Genomic DNA, 19,863 nt, shown 5'->3' on the forward strand with positions numbered 1-19,863 from the left:
CAGTTTAGAGAAATCATGTAGCATTCCCATAATAACTAAAAATAAATAAATACAAAGGACATAAAATAATTCATTTATTATTACAAATTCGAGTCTAATTCTATTTAATTGGGAGTTCACTGGCAAAAGCTCTCTAATAACCATAACTGAAAATATAGCTTGGGGCTATAACAGGAAGCTTTTTACCAAAGTTAAATTTCAACCTATTCCACTTTGCTGTACATCTGAAACTTATACAACATTGTAAATCAACAGTACTCCAATAAAAATTCTAAGAAAATAAAAAAACAACCACATTTAGTCTAGATACTTAGGCTAAGAACTTAAGGAGTTTATTGTATAATTTGTGATTTTACTATGAAATATCACTTTAATTCCAATGAATTAGCAGTATTTGGCTTGTATTTATGACATTTTAAAAACTCACAAAATGTTAATTTTGGGCAGCAACTTTTAAGAAAGTAAAAATCTTAAATTCCAAAGCTAAAGAAGGTCAGGCTGGATGTATTTTAAATGGGGAGACAAAATTAATGAGATTTTAAACTATCAAATCTACATTTTCCCCTATGAACACAGTCTATATCTATTTCCTGAAAACTATTTTGGAGCTTGTCAACATCCAAAAATAGAAGTATTATTATTCCTATCTTGGTTTAATAAATCAACGTTACCTTAGTAAACAACATAGGTAACTTGCATTATGTCATTATACAAAACTGATACAGAAATCATCTAAAAGCTTTGAGACAGTAGAACTGAAGGCTTTATGCATTTGTAAATTAATGGCTTTTGGCAGAGAGGAGCTAAGGTACTTAAAGATACCATAACATCTTAAAATCTACAATGACAGAGAAAAACTACAAATACTAGCTTTTAAAACTCACAAATTATAATAATGTAAAACAAATTTGCCATTTTAGCTTATTTTCGGTATGTTTATACATGCAATATAAATTACAAATAAGTAAAACATTACAACACCATCTAAAAGAAAACAATGATGTATAAAATGTTTGTGATAAATAAAATTATTGCATTTAATGTCATTTTCTTGAAAACTGAAATGACCAGATGCCTTAATGAATGCCAGTTCAAGTCAGAGCAAATATATGCCAACATGAGCTTCTGACAACAGAAATAAGAAGTTAAAGCCCTGCAAGTCTGTCTGATTTAGGTTGGGTAATCATGGAAACAAATGAATATTTAAAATTATTTATTTTAACATTATGCACATTGAAGGAAAGCACTATAGACAGCATAATTCTTTCCCATCATAGAATTATTTACACCCATTGAATTAGCTAGAAACACTAGCTTGAAGAGGTACTGATATATTCCATTTGTAATAATTTCTCTACAACAAACAATTGTCGTACACTTGGAACACACTGAAGAAAATATTGTCTCATAAGTCTTTTTTGTTCTCTGAGTCTCAATCACTAAGAGTTCAGGGGGCTTTGAGAGAATCCTGGTGTCCTGGCTGGCTGATGAATGCATTAAAATCAAGCAGGGTATTTGTATTCTGAAAATACTCTTGGCTCCATACAAATGCTGCTTGGCTTGTAGAGCTCGCATTTCTCCCACTGGCACTATGACATCTGAAGAACATTTGTTATGAAAGTTTCACACCAATTTTATTTTGTTCCTTCTTCATTAGCCGCTGGGCTTCCTTTTCCATTTTCTTCCTTTGTTGTTCTGCTGCTCTCTTTTCTCTGTCTGCTATCTTCTGCTGCCTGAAAAGAAGCATATTTTTACTTTTAGAGAACACTGCTGCTGCTGCTAAGTCGCTTCAGTTGTGTACGACTCTGTGTGACCCCACAGACAGCAACCCACCAGGCTCCCCTGTCCCTGGGATTCTCCAGGCAAGAACACTGGAGTGGGTTGCCATTTCCTTCTCCAATGCATGAAAGTGAAAAGTGAAAGTGAAGTCGCTCAGTTGTGTTCAACTCTTAGCGACCCTATGGACTGCAGCCTACCAGGCTCCTCTGTCCATGGGATTTTCCAGGCAAGAGTACTGGAGTGGGGTGCCATTGCCTTCTCCGTTAGAGAACACTACACAGGTAAAATGGCAAATAAGGTCCAGAAAGAAAGAGCACTTCCCTTCAACTATCATCAAATGTAAGTTTAAAAAGTCTTCATTCTTCTCACTGCTTTGAAAATTTCAAGGATTTTCAAAATAGTACTTCTTTTAATCCTTAGAACATAACTTACAAAATAAAAAAGGTATTATCTTTGTTTTAAGAATAACTAAAATGGGGCATTCAGGCTAAGTAAAATGGCCAAAGTCATAAGATTAAGTATAAGGCTAAGAACCTATATCTCCTGACTCCTTTTCTTCAGATTATTTTCACTAAAACACTATTTCCATTGGACCACATCTCCTTTTGAGAAAAGCCTGATATTTATGATTAAATGTCCTGCTATGATAATAGTTAAAAGCTTGTCAGCTGAAGGATATCATTGTACAGAGCACAATGCAAAAAGAAAATGCAAAGACATACCTTCCAATTACAAGCTAGAACTCTAAGGATTAAAATTTAACTAGCTCTACTAATGAAGGGCTTCCCTCATAGCTCAGTTGGTAAAGAATCCACCTGCAATGCAGGAAACCCCGGTTAGATTCCTGGGTCAGGAAGATCCACTGAGAAGGGATAGGCTACCCACTCCAGTATTCTTGGGCTTCCCTTGTGGCTCAGCTGGTAAAGAATCTGCCTGCAATGTGGGAGACCTGGGTTTGATTCCTGGGTTGGGAAGATTCCCCTGGAGAAGGAAAAGGCAACCCACTCCAGTATTCTGGCCTAGAGAATTCCATGGACTGTATAGGCCATGGGGTCACAAAGAGTGAGACACGACTGAGCAACTTTCACTTCACTTCAATTATGAAGGGACAGAATGGTGGAAATTTAATAATTATACTTTATGAAGTGCCTTCTCCCAGCTCCTCCCTAACTCTACTGATATAGAACCTCTAAACACTTCTATCTTTATTGATTTTTAAATTGAACTATAGTTGATTTACAATGTTCTGTTAATTTCTACTGTTCAGGAAAGTGATTTAGTTATATATATACATATATATATTCTTTTTAATATTCTTTTCCAATATGGTTTATCACAGGATACTGAATGTAGTCTGTGTGCTACACAGTGGGACCTCATTGTTCACCCATTCTGTATATAATAGTTTCCATCTGCTGATCCCAAACTCCCCATCCATACCCCCACCTCCCACCCTACCCCAGCACCACAAGTCTGTTCTTTATGTCTGTGAGTCTGTTTCTACTTCGTAGATGGGTTCATTTGTATCATATTTTATTTATTTTTTAAATGATTTTTTGATGTGCACCACTTTTAAAGTCTTTACTGAATTTGTTACAATATTGCTTGCTTTGAGTTTTGGTTTTTTGGCCACATCGAACCCGCATCCCTACACAGGAAGGCAAAGTATTAACCTTGGGACCACCAGGGAAGTCCCTGTGTCATAGTTTAGATTCCACATATAAGTGCTCTATCTTTATTGACTGACTTGTATGGAAAGTGGGGATAGGAGTAGGGTAATGAAATAGGAGAAAGGAGAACAGAAGTTGGTCCTGGATCTGAAGGCTTAGGGTCTGAGAAAGTAAGTCAAGAAGCATGTAAGGCTGAGGAAGGAAGCTGTAGGGCACAGGACAGGCAACGCTGGGTTATATATAGAAAAATCTAACGTGGATTACCCATACACGGGATAGCTCAAAGCTGGCTATAGTGAGTGAAAGGTATATATATAATTCTCAGTCATACTTATAAATGGGAGTAAGCAGAGGTATGGATGACCAAAATTCAACAAAGTAGAGAGAATTACTTTAGGCAACATTTTGACCATCACCACCAACTAATTAAAATTTCAAAAGAATAGTTTTAAAAAATCTACTTTTCACTAGCTCTGTTCACTTTCAAGCAAAACTGATAATATGCACTAAAAACATCAAAATGTCAGTGGCAGAAAAAAGAAAAAGAATTATGAAAGGCTTGCTAGGTTACAAACAAATAAGATAATCCAGCTCTGACCTAGTTACCAGCCGAAATATAAGCATCAACAATTAATCTTCCTGGTACCAGAGGCAACTTGGACATTAGTGCTGATAAAATATATTTTTCTTGTCCAGATACATGTCTGGAATGATTAAAGTACCAGAATTTTTTCCTTAATGATACTGATCATAGTACTGGTAGTATTTAAAGTAGCAATGGGAAACAGGCTAGGATAGAAGCCATGGATTATGGATACACTTTTAAAATTCTCAGTGTTCTCCTGGGGGTGGTAACAACATATGGAAGCCTCCAGGTGTCTTTGGCTCTACTTATGCAACTTGCAGCTTGAAGCATGTCTATTACTGACTAATAGTCTCCGCCTCCCAAGCTGTTGTTTCAAAAGCACGGAGTTTGCGGGGGTTTTTTTTGTCTTGTCTTGTTTTGTTCAGGGTGCACGATGACAGGGTGAAAAAGAGATGGTTTTTATACCATGAACGTTCAGCTATCATCAGTTAACTCATAAACTCTACAGAGCTGTCATTAAGAAGATTGGATTCAAAATGAATAGCGCCTTCCTTTATCCTTGTGGTTGATAAACCAATCATCAGTAAATCCCAATTCCAAAATGTTCTAAAAATACTCAGACTTCTATGATATATATCCAAAAGAAACAGAGTTTAAAAAGTGACATGTTTTTTTGACAATTCATGGAACATAAATGTTGCTGTTTACAATTTTAAAACTGTTTCCTTTATACTGAATGATTATCAAACAGGAACTAAATATTTAAAACTCTCACACCTTTACTGACTTTTATAATGTGACCTCCTTCTGTTTAAAAAAAAAATGCTGAAAACAGTACTGACAAGACCAAAAAAGTCAGTCTTAACTCACAGTTATTTAACTGCACCCTCTGCTGGCTACTCAAGGTAATTACAATTTATTGGTAAACATGGGAAAGGAAAATACAAAAATGAAACCAGTTGTTTCAAGATGGTCAGATAAGGGTAATTCATTTTTTATCCCAATTATAAAAACCATATTTGAAGAAAACATACTGCTATATTTTACTTTATCATCTTTAAAATGCAAAAGTAATTCAGATATATTTACATAGAGTTTTTATCAGTGATAACAGTCACAAACTCTCAAGGTAAATTTTCTTTTTACTCTTTGATCTAATGCAGTAGTAGCAAGAATTAAGTTTACTCTTCACAAAAACAAAGAAAAAAGAACATAACTAACAAAAACAAACTTGTAAACCTCCAGAAAAAGTATCTTCTGTAGAGAAGGCAGTCAGTATTATGACTTATGTTATCTACCTCAGGACTTTCAAGTACCTCAGGTGAAACGCACATGCAGATGTAGAGTGCAGCACACATTACTTTCAAATAGCAGTGCTGGGGGCTTCCCTGGTGTCCAGGGGTTAAGAACCCGCCTGCCAATGCAGGAGACTTGGGTTTGATCCTGGGTTGGGAAGATCCCCTGGAGAAGGAAATGGCAACACACTCCAGTATTCTTGCCTGGGAAATCTCATGGACAGAGGAGCCCGACAGGCTACAGTCCTTGGGATCACAAAGAGCTGGAGACAACTTAGTGACTGAGCACACATGCACAGGGAGCTAAGATCCCACAGGCCACGGGCAACTAAGCCCAAGCGCTGCAACAGAGTCCAAGCACTGCAAGAGAGATCCCGCGTGCAGCAGCCAAGGCCGGACACAACCACAAAACACAGCGGTGCTATTCACTACTATACTTGAATGAGCAGGGCTGGACTACGCTAGACCACGGGAAACAAAACTAAAGGTGTAATTTCTGACCCAGAGAAAATATTAATACATCGTCGTGACTCACATTTCATAGCAGGACATTTCAAGAGATACATTTTATAGGGAATGAAGTATAAAGCATACAGTACAATATGGTGTCTGTATGTAGACAATCTCCTTCTTCGTTAGTAAATTATTCTTTTGTATCTATAATGCTTTAAATTGTTGGTTTCTGTGAGGCTTTAATCATATAAAATAGTACATGTAGTCTGAAATACAAAAAAAACTATCCCAGATTGTATAAGGCTCAAATGAGAAGGAAGAAAAATATAACATTTGGCAGAAGATATTTTCTTGACCTTAAATGTAACATGAACAAAACTGATTCTACTCCAGCAACAGTGTAAATATTACTCAAATACCTCAGAACTTCTTCGGCTTGCCAGGCCGCATCTTCTTCTTCTTCCCAAGCATTGGTGTTTTCCTGCCAGGTATCTAAGTCACCTAATTCAGGCTACAATAAAACGAAACAAAACAAAATTACAACAGTCAAGAGCCATTCTTGGTGGCTTACACGGTAAAGAGTCTACCTGCAGTCTGGAGTGCAGAAGACCTGGGTTCGATCCCTGGGTCAGGAAGATCTCCCGGAAAAGGAAATGGTAACCCGCTCCAGTATTCTTGCCTGGAGAATCCCACAGATAGAAGACCCTGGCGAGCCCCAGTCCTTGGGGTCACAAAGAGTCAGACACGACTGAGAGACTAACTTCGCTTCATCCTTTTTCCACTCAGTGGTCAAGAAGAGGATATATTTTAAAGCATAACTCAGGCCTCATCACTGCCCTGTGTCTTTTTCACTTTCTTATCACATCCTCTACAGGATCAAATGACTGCCCCTGGTGTGCCTGGAACTAAGGGGTTTCCTGAGACACATGACCTTCCATACGCAAGTCTTAGCAAGTCCAGCTTTCTTCCCATTTCATGTTTTAAAGGATATTCCTTTAATATACTAACTTTTCCTTTACTTTCCTAACTTTTCCTTTACTTTCTCCTACTTTAGTTTGGAAAAAATAAGAATAGGACATATCTTCTGTTTCTCTCTCTCTCTTGAGTAAGATGAAGGAGTGTGTAAGTGGGGGAAAGAGAAGAGAGAGGCTGACCCCACACTGGATTAGAGATGCTTGACTGGACTACTCTTGGGCTGGGGAGGTGAACTCGAAGAACCTACATTTCCAACCTAGTACAGTCATCTCCCTTTAAGCACAAGTAATTTTCTAGACTTTTTAATGGCACTTATTGTCTGGGTCCCATGCAAAAATGACAAGTCAGGAAAAGTTTACTCTTTATTGGAGTTCTTTTGTACTGTGCTTCCTTTTGTCTGTCTTACCTGATACCATTAGGCAGGCCACACTAGCTTCCACTATTCCCCAGGCCAGGCCTCTAGGTTCACTTTTTCCTTCCACAAACCAATGAAAATGCTCATTCTGGAATGTTTAGTTAGTGAGGAAATAATTAAATGCATAAGATAACTGCATAAAATAATCAAAACATATCAATTCTTAAAAGCTGGGGAGGGGTTTGGACAGTGATGTGTCTCAAAAGCTTCAAAGATGAATCTGATGGCCTCCAAAGGTGAAAACATATGCCTTCTTCACTACTTTTGTCCTTAAAAGTGTTGTATTTAAGTCAAATCCATTTTAAGTTAAACCACACTTTAAATGTACATAAGTCTTTAACTTAATTCATAATTTACTTAAAAACAAGCTGCTATTGAGGTTAAATTTTAGGGGTAATCTCTTTAAAGATCATACTTTTATATTTTCACATTTTTGTCTCCATCTTTTATGTGTGCAATGGACTCTGATCTTAGTATCTGATGTAATTTAGAGTCTCATAAAAGGACAGGACTGGCAACTGCTCTTGATCTGCTAAACCAGTTCCAAAGTCATACAAATACTATGTTCAAGTCATTTTAATTTTTTTCTTTTTCCTTAAAGAAAACAGAAATGAAAAAAAAAAGCTCTTGCCTAGATACAATTAATATACTTACAGATTGATGAATGAAAGGCATATCTTGTGTAGCTGCTAGTCTACTAGAGAAGCCTGTGCTACCATCTGGGATGCCAAAATTTAATGGTTCTCGCTTCTTAATGATGATCTGAAAGATTAATTGAAATAGAATTATGGAAACATTTTACACACCACTCTATAAAAAGAGACAAATGAATTAACTGACCAAAGCATTTTATAATTATTCAAAATATGTTCTGCCTTTCTTTCCTGTTCTATATTTTCTTAAAGTATATCCTCTGGTAGGATAGGGTCACTGTCCTACCAAAAGTATAACCAGCTCTCTAAGCATGTGGCTATCTATGAATACATTAACTCTTTCAAGCCAGTAGTATTAGCTTTGTACCTTAAAAGTACTTTCATTCTAATTTACTAAGGTATTACTTGTAACATACTAAGTTCCTATTAAAAGCATTAATAGACTTTCAAAACAAAAAGCATTCATCTACTAAGAAATTCACTTAAAACTCCTTGAAAAATATACAACTTAATGCTTTTCAGCACTGAGACATTTGGACAAATAAAAACAAGTATGATAATAGTATGTCAATGTTATCAGCCTTGAACATCTAAAAATAAATGTACAGCTAAAACTGACTGGACGGTAGAAGAGGGTGAAAACCCTATTAGAGAACTGCAGAATAAACAGTGTCCTCATTTTATGAAATATATTCATAAGAAATATTTTCTATGCTTGATTGAATAAGAAATCGCACTTAAAGTAAATTTTTTTTTTTTTTTTTGAAACAGCAGGATGACTGATGAGGTAGATGGGAATAACAGCATTACATTATTTGAAATGGGTGTAAGGGTGGTATGAAATAAACCTCCATTTACCACAGTGTGAAGCTGGTAGACAATACCTGTGACTGGCCTAGGAATAGCAAGATAAGAATACTGTATACAGATAAACAGAAAAAGTTTTGAGTGGCTGCTTTTAGTAGAACTGGTTTGAAGAATGATGGGGCAGAAGTCTATTGCTTTTCATTATAAGCTTTTCTATATCTTTAATTTAAAAATAAATTTTAAATGTACATGTACTATTTTGATAAAAAGAAAGAAAACTGCTTAGCCATTGTTCTTTTGCTAATAATTTCCTGCATATTGAAGTGACTGTCCACATTCAATTCAAAAGGGATAAAATAAACTGTGAATGACCTTGCAAACCCATCACAATTACTCTAAGTTCTCAGAGCCCTGCATCAGTCTGATAATGTTATAAACAATGGATACTATCAGTATTATTGGTTTGTGGATATCACTATACTATGAATTCTTTTAAGGCTAGAACTGTATCTTATTCAGTTTAGTCTTCACAGTAGAGACTGGAGTCTAGAATCTGACATACAGGAGGATTTCTATGAACGCTTAGATATAATTTTAAAAGATGTGGGGGTACAATTTACAATTTACCAGGCCAGCTCACTTGAGTATATAAACTTCTCTAATATGACAAAAAACGCAACTGACAGTTAGAAATCGGCTTTCTACCAAGTACTAAGTATACTGTCTAGTTTTAATTATAAGAATCTGAAAAGCAGTCTAATGGTTTAATTTCCAAGAGCACACATCTTTAACGTACCTTCTGGGTTTTCCTTATAGTTGGTGTCATGTCCTTAAAATAGTCAGGTTCCAGTTGTTCTAAAGCATTTTGTTGTGTTGCCACATTCCCATTCCCTCCTTCAATCTTGACACTTGTGGGTGCATCCTCATCCCAGGAAGTCCACTCTTCCACATCTGTCTAAATTTAAATGATCAGCATTGTCAGTCAAAAATTTCATCATTCATTACAAAAATGAGCTTTCTAAAACAGTGGTTTTTTCAAAATTTGTTGACCAATGGGAAAATATACATTTTATGCCAGATAGCAAAACTAGATCAAAAGTTAAGAAAGAAACACTCTGTGAGTTAGACATTCTGTTCCAACCATTAAAGTAAAAAACAACCAAACAAAGCAAAAGAAAATGCTTCAAAAACTCAACTGACATTAGAACTACAGCCCACAGAAAGAGGACTAGAACTTACAATCTATCCCTAAGTAGGTTTATTACCTGATAAAATAATAAATAATAACATTTTTATAGGATTTAAATAAGATATAGTCCCAAACATAATATCAAAAAAATCCATGAAATAACTTGAAATTATTCAGCAAACAAGGAATCAACAAATCTCAACTTGAATGGAAAAAGTCAAGCAACAGACACCAAACCCAAGATGATACGAATGATGTAATTATCTAAGGCTTTAAATACGTTATTGCAAAAATGCTCCAATAAGCAACAGCAAACACTCTTAAAACCAAAGAAAAAAATAGAAAATCTCAGCAGAGAAATAGAAAATAAAGAATAAAGTTAAAATTTTAGAATAAAGAAATTTAACAATAAAACAATAAAATCCTGACGGTGACTACCAAATTAATTTCATGACATATTAATGGTTTGCAACCCAGTGTGAAAAATATGGTTTGGGAGCACTTATTCAACGTACAAAAAAAGTTTTACCTGTTTGGGAACTGATGAATAATCAACTGTAGTTGGCAAAGTTATTTGGTCTCCACTTAATTTCCGTCCTCTACCAGATCTAAAACAAAAATATGAAATAATTTATTTCAAGAAACCACCAAAACAAGCATAAGTAAAAGCACTAAAGACAGTAACTTAAAACTTATAGAGAAGGTCTTCTGCAGCTTTAAATTATTTACTTTAATAATTAACAGCTGTTCCTTAATATATGAAAAGAAAGGCATATATTAGATATCTTTTCAATGTTTTTAAATATTGGACCAGAATATCACACTGCTTTTTGGCTTAGGATTCAGAATTAGAGTCAAACTCAGGAGGACCATAAAGCCAAAAACAAAACCAGAAACTGGTTTCAAATCACACTCCTGAGAGTTCTGTGAGTTCTGTAGGTGATGCTCTGGGATGTCTACGCTCTTTTAACCAGGGTAGCCTGGCTTTTGTTTGTTTTACATAGTTGGTTTCTTATTAAGATTACTATTAAACTATTAAAAAGTTTGAAAATCACTGGGTTGAATTGTAAACTGTACCCAGTAACTTTCAAGGATTAGTGAAGTACTACACGAAACAAGATAGGTATTGTCATAGAATTGTTAAGACCATGGGCAATGGAATCTGTGTAAACCATGGTTTTCAATGTTACTTCTATTATGAATCTAGTTAGAATTACCTATGTCTGAGCCTCAGTATCCTCATCTGTAAAAGGCAGGTATTCAAACTGACTTTTGCAAGGTTGTTGTGAGGATTTAACTGACATATTTAAAATAGTTAGACATGAGACTGTGCCTGCTTTTTAATGACATTAAAAAATGATAGCTATTATAAATGATCAGTCACCTGCTTCATGTCAAATTATCTATGAAACAACTGCTTAGAGCTAGTTGATAAAGTCAGCTAAGTTTAGAAATCCTATTTTATTTGTTTAAAGGATGCATAAACAAGTATTATAGTCTACTTTCTAAATTTATGATGTAAACCTGTATTTTAGAGCACATGATATAGGTTCCTTCTGACAATTAAGAAAAGCTTATTCTAACAAAGAGTCAGTTTCCTTTAAAATCGAACATACAATCAATCCTAAATATGCTTACACTACAAGAGAAATTTATAGTGATAATGCATGTGTATGTGCTCAGTCATGTCTGACTCTTTGTATCCTCAGGGACTGTAGCCTGCCAGGCTCCACTGTCCACGGAATTTTCCAGGCAAGAATAATGGAACAGGTTGCCATTTCCTACTCCAGGGATCTTCCCTACCTAGGGATGGAACCCACATCTCCTGCATTGCAGGTGGATTCTTTACCACTGAGATACCAGGGAAATACGTATAGATGATAGAAATTTGCAATATCTTATATTAAAAGTAACCTATATTCAACAAAAATTTTTTGAAATAACAGATGCAAAGAGAAAAACACCTAGAATTTATCACCACAGTTAAAACAACTTATTTGTTTCAATCTCTAGTCTCCTGGCATTAATACCGTTTTTCACCCTGCTTTAACCTGGTTATTTTCTGGTCATACTACTTCTAACAATAAATTCTATGCCACTTAATCCTCAGAGTTTTAGTAGTTATAAAATGGCCCTTTAGTCAGAGAATACATTTCCTAGCCTCCCTTGTAGCTAGGTGCCTAAGCTCTGGACAGTAGGCTGTGAACAGAATTATGTGTACTTTCTACATCATATCCACTAAAAAGAGAGCTGACTACCCTCCATTTCCTCTCTATCCAACTCTTCCTCTGTAGGTGCTTTTTTCACAGTACTCTAGGCCAAAGGAAATACCTAACAGTTCCACTGATTAAGTACGTAGGCCCAAACAATACTTATGTATGTCCTATCTGCTTAGTAGCCATTAGGAAAAAACACATATGAAATTAGAGAAAAAACATTTTCATTTCATTCTTTAATAACTACAACAACTTACTAATAGAATGTGTGTACCTGTTGGATACTGTATAGCTTCTCAAGCCTTGGAATCAGACTGGATTCTGTCAGCTTCATTTTCTGTTCTATGTTAATTCTGATTTAGTGCTTGCTCTTAATTACAACCTAAAATCCTAGCTTTGTAAAGATAGGTCATTCCAAATACAAGTAAACAAAAACTTATCTCAAATATTCAAGAACATCATCAAAAGTAATACTGCAAGATTTAATGCTACAAACGTGAACTATCTTGAGCCAAGAGATTGTATAATGTTCAATAGACATTATCACATTCGGTGTGTTTTGTTAGAAATTTAGAGTATCCTTCAGTACCCCTGTGACTGTAATGTGAGCCCTGAAGTGCCCTGGCATACCATTCAGGAACTGTATCTCTTGGGTACAGGAGAATGACAAAATAGAAGGAATACAAGTCTCTGAATGACTTACTGAAGCAGAAGGACTTACCTAGCCTGGACTCCCTGTACATTCTGGAATATTATTTAAAAGATAAAAAAGAAAGAAAGAAAATCTATTTTCTTTGGGGTTTTTCTGTTAAACTTGTCTTTTTCCAATATAAACATAACACTCATAATGTACTATGTAAAGAAATACCTATGCCTAATTCCACCTAATCATCTTAAAAATATCCTGATAATACAACACTTTTGTACATAAAAACTTCATGATGATTACATTATGAAAGTTGGTTTGCTTATCTCTGAAATTCTACAGTACAGAATGCTATTTTAATGGAAGATGTAAGAATCTGATGAAAAGACCTGAACCTCTACTTTCTAGATCTGAAAAAACATAAAAATCTGAGAAAATATTTTAAAAAATACTAGAGATTAATGTATGAATACTGCAATCAAGATGCTTAGCTTAAATATAATATGCCCTGCCTTTTTGAAGTTATGAAGGTATCCAAAATTAGCAAGAAGGTAACCAGATCAATCTGAACATAAAATTTCTTTACCTGCATATTAACCTCTTTAGGAATGAGAATACTGTTGCTAGGCAGGTACAAACTTTAAATAACCGAAACTGTGTGATAGCCATGATGGAAAGCAAAACCTGTAGAAAAAAGCACAAAAATAAATGCATTAGGGTGATTTCATAAGCTATATTTATGTTCTGAAGTCAACCTGAAAAGTCCTATTTTGAACTGTAAAAATCAGACATATTTTTACTTTCTTTTAAACAGCACAGATAAAACACAGTAAATTTAAAAATTAAAATGTAAATCATATTGACAAGAAAGTTCTGAAGAGTTTTCAACAGTTGAGAGGAAAAAAGCCTTTTCAAAATATTCTCAGAGTGGTTTTCTAAGTTGTACTTAAATATTTATTTACAATTTATTTATAATTTGTTTTCTAGGAAAAATCAAAGTGTATGAAACAGAATGTACTGAGTCTTCCTCATCTTTTGAAATTTGAATCATATGAACATAGTAATACTATTCAAAATACTTTTAAACTTTTTCAACTTCTAGATACATTTCATTATACCCATTTTATAGGTGAGGAAATTAAGAGAAGTCAAATAACTTAAAAGCACACAGTTAACAAGTTAGAACTACAGAGATCATCTAGTCCAGTGGCCCACACATATTTAAAGAAATAGGGCCCAGCACCAGCAAATCTATTAAGTCATATTCTCTGAGGGGTAAAGTCCAGTTACAGTCAAAAAGCCAACAAAGGAGATAAAAAATACTCAACAGAAAAGCAAAAGGTTAAAATATTTCAATGTCAGAGAGTAGATTTTTAGGGAAAATACCATTAGCAGGCATAAAAATGCTCATTTCATAATGATAAAGGGGTCAGTTAATCAAAAGTACATAACAATCCAAAACATATGTCCCTAAAAACAAATTATGCCAATATCAGAAAAGAGAGGTGACATTACCAGAGTCTGCAAATATGAAGAGGATATTGAGAAAATATAACTTTATCCCTGTATTTGACAAGATGAAATCAACAAATTCTTTGAAAGAAACAAGTTATGAAAACACAGCAAGAAGACAGAGATAACTTGAAAATCTCTAAATTTATTAAAGATATTTAATTTATACTTAAAAATCCCCTAAGCCCAGATGGTTTCATGAGTGAATTCTACCAAATACTTAGGAAGTAGTGCCAATTCTATACAAACTGCCAGAAAACTGAAGGAAAGGGATTATTTATTAATTCACTCTTTGAGGCTAGCATTACACTGATACTAATCTAGACCAAAGACATTACCAGAAAAGAAAACTGAAGACCAGTATCTTATGAACACAGACACAAAACTCCTTAAAAACTCACAACCAACTAGAAATAGAAGGGAACTTTCTCAACCGCACCAAGGACACCTATGAAAAGCCTATAGTAACTTGAGACTTAACAGTGAAAAACTGGCTACTTCCCACCAGCACATCTGTTTTTGCCATTTCTGCTCAACACTGTATGGCCAGTGCAATCGAGCAAGAAAAGAAAATAAAACGCATTCAGATTAGAAAGGAAGAAGTAAAACTGTATCTATACTCTATGTAGAAAATTCAATGGAATCTATAATCAACAGTATTTTTATATGGTAGCAACAACAATCACTAAAATTTTAAGAAATCTGTAAGAGTACAAAACATATGAAGTACTTAGGGACAAATCTAATGAAAAACATATATATTGGAAACTACAAAATATTGCTGAGAGAAATTTAAAGACCCTTATTAATTTTTAAAAAGACCTTTCAGGGCTCAAAGACGTGATACTATTAAGATAGCGAATCACTCTAAATTGAACTACAGAGTCAATGGAATCCCAATCAAAATCTCAGGAGGCTTTTTCCTCTAAAATGCGATAAGCTAATTCTAAGATTCATATAGAAATATAAAGGATCTATAATGGTCAAACAATGTTGAAAAATATCAAAGCAGATGGGCTAATACTACCTGATTCCAAGATTTGTTATAAAGCTGCAGTAATCAAAATGGTATAGTACTGGAGTCAACTGATAAACAGATTGATAAACAGATCGATGGAACAAATGGAAGGTAGAGAAATAGGCCCATAAAATATGAAGAACTGAAATTTATGAAGATGTAAAACCCATTCAGTGGAGAAAAGAGTTTTTTTGACAAAAAGTAATGGAAAAACTGGATATCCATATGCAAAAAAAAAAAAGCCACCAAAACCCGAAGAACTACAATCCATATTTCATGCCATTTACAAAAAATACTCAAATGGATCGCATATGTAAATATAAAACCTAATTACAAAAGTGCTTAGAGAAACAAAATTGGACAAAATCTTTGTGACCTGGGTTAGGAAAAGAGTTTTTTAGATAATGACACCAAAAGTACAATCCATTAAAAGAAAATGGATAAACAGGGCTTCATCAAAATTAAAAATTTATATAATTCAAAGATACTGTTAAGGGAATATAAAGACAGGCCACAGACTAGGAGAAAACTTTTGCAAAGCATATATCTGATAAAGGACTTGTATCCAGAATATATAAGGTTCTCCCAAAATGCAGTAAGAAAACCTAATTTTTAAAAAATGGGTGCAAGCTGTGCATAGGCACTTCACCAAAGCAGATACACAATAGTAAATAAGTACATGAAACAACGGTCAAGTCCTTGATTTCTGGAGTTGGTTTACTAATTGAGAGGATGAAAAGAACAGTTACTCTAAAAGAAATTGAACAAAAAAAATATATTAAAAATCTCACTGTTCAAGTAACTTATTTCTGTCAAAAACATCTCCAAACAGTGGTTTACTAGTGATAAACCACCCAACAGAGGTTCAAAAAATGCAACAACTTTGACTCCTCCTTTGTCTTATCCCCTTATATGCCAACTACAAAAAAAGACTTTATCCTGTTTCCTAATAATGCCCATATTCTTTCCTATTTCCACTGAGGTCTCCCAGGCATAAGACTTCATTACTTATTGCTGAACTACTGCAAAGTTTTAATTCCAGTATTTTTCTCTTACTGTACCTATCTTTTCCATTTTGTACCTTAGTTATTTCTATATACTGTATTCTTCCAGCACAATCCTTCCTGTGAGGATCTTGTTCATGTTACCTTGCCAGTTACTATTTGCAAAGTAAGACCTGGAAGAAAGATTTGATTGCTTCCATACAAATAGAATAATCTGAACAATTAAGATGATGAATAAAAGCTTCATTTTAAGGCTGATTTGTCAAGGATTAAACTCAACCAAAAGAAAGCAAACTTCCTAAATGAAGATTTAGAATTTTCAGGAAAAAAATATAAACAAAAAAGATAGCTAGGAAAGAAACTGCAGAGCATGTGGCATTAAGGGGAAAAGGGGAAAGAGTTGAGGAGACCCTCTCTCAGGATGTTTGAAGGAAGAAGATGTTTAATATTTAAGGACTGGAGCGGAGAGTCAGTCTCAGGATGTATATGAATGAAGATTTGAGAATAAGTTTCATGTGGAGTTTTGGTAACAACGGTCATCACCCTGCCATAAATACTGCTATGTGTCATTTTCAATAAGTACTCTCAATGTGAATGACTAATGATGCCTACAAATAAAATCTAAAGTTTTGTTTCAACAGTAAATTGTCAAGTGGGACTATTACTGACACCAGAACAGAATTCTCTCCCTAGCAGTTAAAAATATCTTCATTTTATGGAAAATTTGCTTTTACGATTAATAAAAGAGAAAAACTAATATTCACTGATCAGCTACTATGTGCCAAGCACTAGGTATTCTCTCAACCCATAAAGCCATTTTATGAGATAGATATTATTGTTCTCTTTTCATAGAATTGAAGCACAAAGAGTAAGCTTATGTTTTCACACCCAATGATCTAGATTCAAACCTGCTGCTGCTACCTCCCTTCAGTCGTCTGACTCTGTGCGACCCCATAGATGGCAGCCCACGAGGCTCCCCCGTCCCTGGGATTCTCCAGGCAAGAACACTGAAGTGGGTTGCCATTTCCTTCTCCAATGCGTGAAAGTGAAAAGTGAAAGTGAAGTCGCTCAGTTGTGTCCGACTCTTAGTGACCCCATGGACTGCAGCCCACCAGGTCCTCCAACCATGGGATTTTTCAGGCAAGAGTACTGGAGTGGGGTGCCATTGCCTTCTCCGAGATTCAAACCTAGGTCTATTTAATTCAAAAACCAAGAATACCTCACTAACAATAAACTATCTTAGCAATTCAATGATGGTATTATAATTTTCAAGATAAATTTTCTGACCAACTGCAACTGAAAGGTGGGTAAATGTAATCAAGTTAACCACATCAAGCAACATTTTTTATTTTATCAATTACACTGATTTGAAGGCAGGAATATTCTTTGGGACCTGTGTTTACTTACTGTTCCAATCCAGTTCAAGTATCCACTCTGTAACAGATACTACTACCCTGGGTGACAGGAAATGCTACTGACCCAGTACACAGACCACGCTGTTGCTCAAGTGTCAAAAGCTAGTGACAATGCAAGGGTCTAGGAAGGCAGAGCCCCATCAGTCTTGCTCAGTTTGGTTATTTCTAGGTCTTAGCCAATGTCAAGCACATGGCAGGTATTCAAATATTTGCTGAAGGAAGGGAAATTATCATTCCTTGAGCACTCAATATAGTCCAAGACAATCTATTTCGTTTCTATAGTCTCACGGGAATCCTAAGGACAAAGGAGGTGAGTTTCACTGTTCCCATTTAACAGATGAGGCGCAACTACTAGTGAAACTCACCTTCACTCACCCGGAAGTTAAAGAGACTGACCCCAAAGCCAAGGTTCTTCCCACACCACATCCCATTTAAGAGACCTCTTTGACACTCAATGCCTCAGCTGATTTTTGAAATGCTCTCTAGATCACTCATCTGAGAAGTACACATCTTAGGCTACCTGCATTTTGACTGCTTCAAACTACTTACTAGGACTGAGAAATGCTAAAGCAATTTTAAAATTAAGATTTCCTTAAAAATTACTACAAAAATACAAAACCCTGAGATAAAGCCGAAATAAGCATCAAGGACAAATAATCTCTCTAGGAAATCAATAGCAATGACAGCTTGGCTATGTAAAGTGAAAAAGATTCACCTACAATTTTAAAAAAGAATGCTGCATTAGAATCTGAAAGATTAAATGTACCTTTCCTCCCTGTAATTCCACGTAAACTGCTTTTCTGTAGTCACTATATCATACTATGTCATAAATCGTTAAATAAGCCAAGCCAAAATCTATGTTGGAACACACTAAACAAGTCATTAATTGCTGAATTTCTAAAACGATAGTTCTGAATTTTCCTAATATCAAAATTTGAAACTCCATATGATCTACTACAGTACAGAAATCCTTAAATTAAGTTTGTAACTCTCTAAAGTAGGTTACGGTATATCGCAAGGCTCCAAAAATAAAACCACCTGACCTCACTCAAATTTGAAAAACCAAAGTTCAGCAGCGGCAAGAGAAAGGGAACAAGAAGTAGAATGTGAGAACAGGTGGTAAAGTTCAACACCGGACCGCCTCCGGCAACTCAAAGCCAGACCCTCGAACACCACCGAGGCTCTTATAAAGGCAGAGCAAAGTCTCCTGAAAGGCTCAAAAGGAACGAGTTTCAAAACTACAATGCTTTAACTTCAGATTACCCACCTGAAATTAACTGATGAAAAAAAAAATCATACCCACTGTACAGATGCAAAAATCGACAGAAGCGTTTTCAGGTTATACAATCCGACGCCATACGTACGGCGTTCGGTGAAACGCTCTCAATTGCTCCAAGTGGGTGCCCAGTGGACTGGGATTTGGATTTTGGAAAAATCTGTCTGGGAAGGAGCAAGGCCTGTAGAGGAAGGGCAGGAAGAAGGGGCAAATTTCCCCTTGGGGGGGCAGATCTGGGGAGAGGGGAGACTCTGGGCCGGGGCCCCGCCAGCCGCTCTCCCACGCGAGAGAAGCATGGTGAAGGCTGCTCGACCGGGGCCCGCTCCGGGTCGCAGCTCCCTCACCCCAGAGGTCACCCTGACCCGGAAACAGTATCCTAGAGTGGCAGTCGGCCTGGGTTGGGGGGAAGACCGGGTGAAAGAAAAGGAAGGTGGGAGGGCGGGAAGTGCGGGGCAAAGAGAAGAGCTAACCCGAGAAGAGCAGAGGACAACCCCGCCCCCCTCCTCAAGACCCGGGTCCAGATCTGGATGGGGGTTGGGGAGAGAAGCCCCTCGAGGGCGCGCGAGCCGCACACACTCACCTGCCCCTCCCCCTCCCCGCCCGCCCGGCGGAGGCTCCGAGCTGCCGCGAGCCGCGCGCGCACGGAAGGCGCGCGCACGCGCGCTGCCGGTCGCTTCCTCGCGCTCGCGCTCCGCCGGTTCAGTCCCAGCCCTGCTCATTCAAAGCCGGGCGCGTGCTCTGTCTAAGCCGCCGCTGCCTCCGCGCAGCTGCCATAGCCGCCCCCTCCTCGGGAAACCCTCCCCTGGTCCCACCTCCTGCCCCTCCTCCTTCGCTCCAGAAGGCGGCTCTCAGGAGTCCCAAGCTCTCACTTCCGCACCCCGCCCCAGGTCCTGTCTGGCCCAATAGGTAAGAGGTTATGGGTCCGGCGTCGGGGCTGAGAACCAATGAGCATTG

General features: G+C 36.5%; 1 protein-coding gene and 1 long non-coding RNA gene across 4 annotated transcripts in view; one reads left to right on the top strand and one right to left on the bottom strand.

Annotated features, from left to right (window-relative positions):
• Window positions 1-1,197: 1,197 nt before the first annotated feature.
• On the bottom strand, window positions 1,198-19,801 carry EBAG9 (estrogen receptor binding site associated antigen 9). 3 transcript variants are annotated; one of them, XM_055546414.1, is made up of 7 exons: window positions 19,722-19,801; window positions 13,271-13,368; window positions 10,352-10,430; window positions 9,430-9,588; window positions 7,828-7,935; window positions 6,203-6,294; window positions 1,198-1,733 (listed from the first exon to the last, which is right to left on the bottom strand). In XM_055546414.1, exons 2-7 carry the CDS (start codon window positions 13,351-13,353, stop codon window positions 1,613-1,615), a joined length of 642 nt encoding a protein of 213 aa, XP_055402389.1. In that variant the 5' UTR covers window positions 13,354-13,368; window positions 19,722-19,801; the 3' UTR covers window positions 1,198-1,612. The 3 variants fall into 3 exon arrangements, with proteins under 3 accessions (XP_055402389.1, XP_055402388.1, XP_055402390.1); XM_055546413.1 differs by lacking the exon at window positions 19,722-19,801 and adding an exon at window positions 19,490-19,693; XM_055546415.1 differs by lacking the exon at window positions 19,722-19,801 and adding an exon at window positions 18,901-19,244.
• The window catches only part of LOC129626948 (uncharacterized), an 84,854-nt gene continuing 84,610 nt past the window's right edge, over window positions 19,620-19,863 (top strand). Inside the window, exon 1 of the long non-coding RNA XR_008702321.1 lies at window positions 19,620-19,815. This is a non-coding gene — a long non-coding RNA (uncharacterized LOC129626948). The remainder of the gene's footprint in view (window positions 19,816-19,863) is intronic.

Source organism: Bubalus kerabau, chromosome 14 (genome assembly GCF_029407905.1).
Source record: "Bubalus kerabau isolate K-KA32 ecotype Philippines breed swamp buffalo chromosome 14, PCC_UOA_SB_1v2, whole genome shotgun sequence".
NCBI lineage: Eukaryota > Metazoa > Chordata > Mammalia > Artiodactyla > Bovidae > Bubalus > Bubalus kerabau.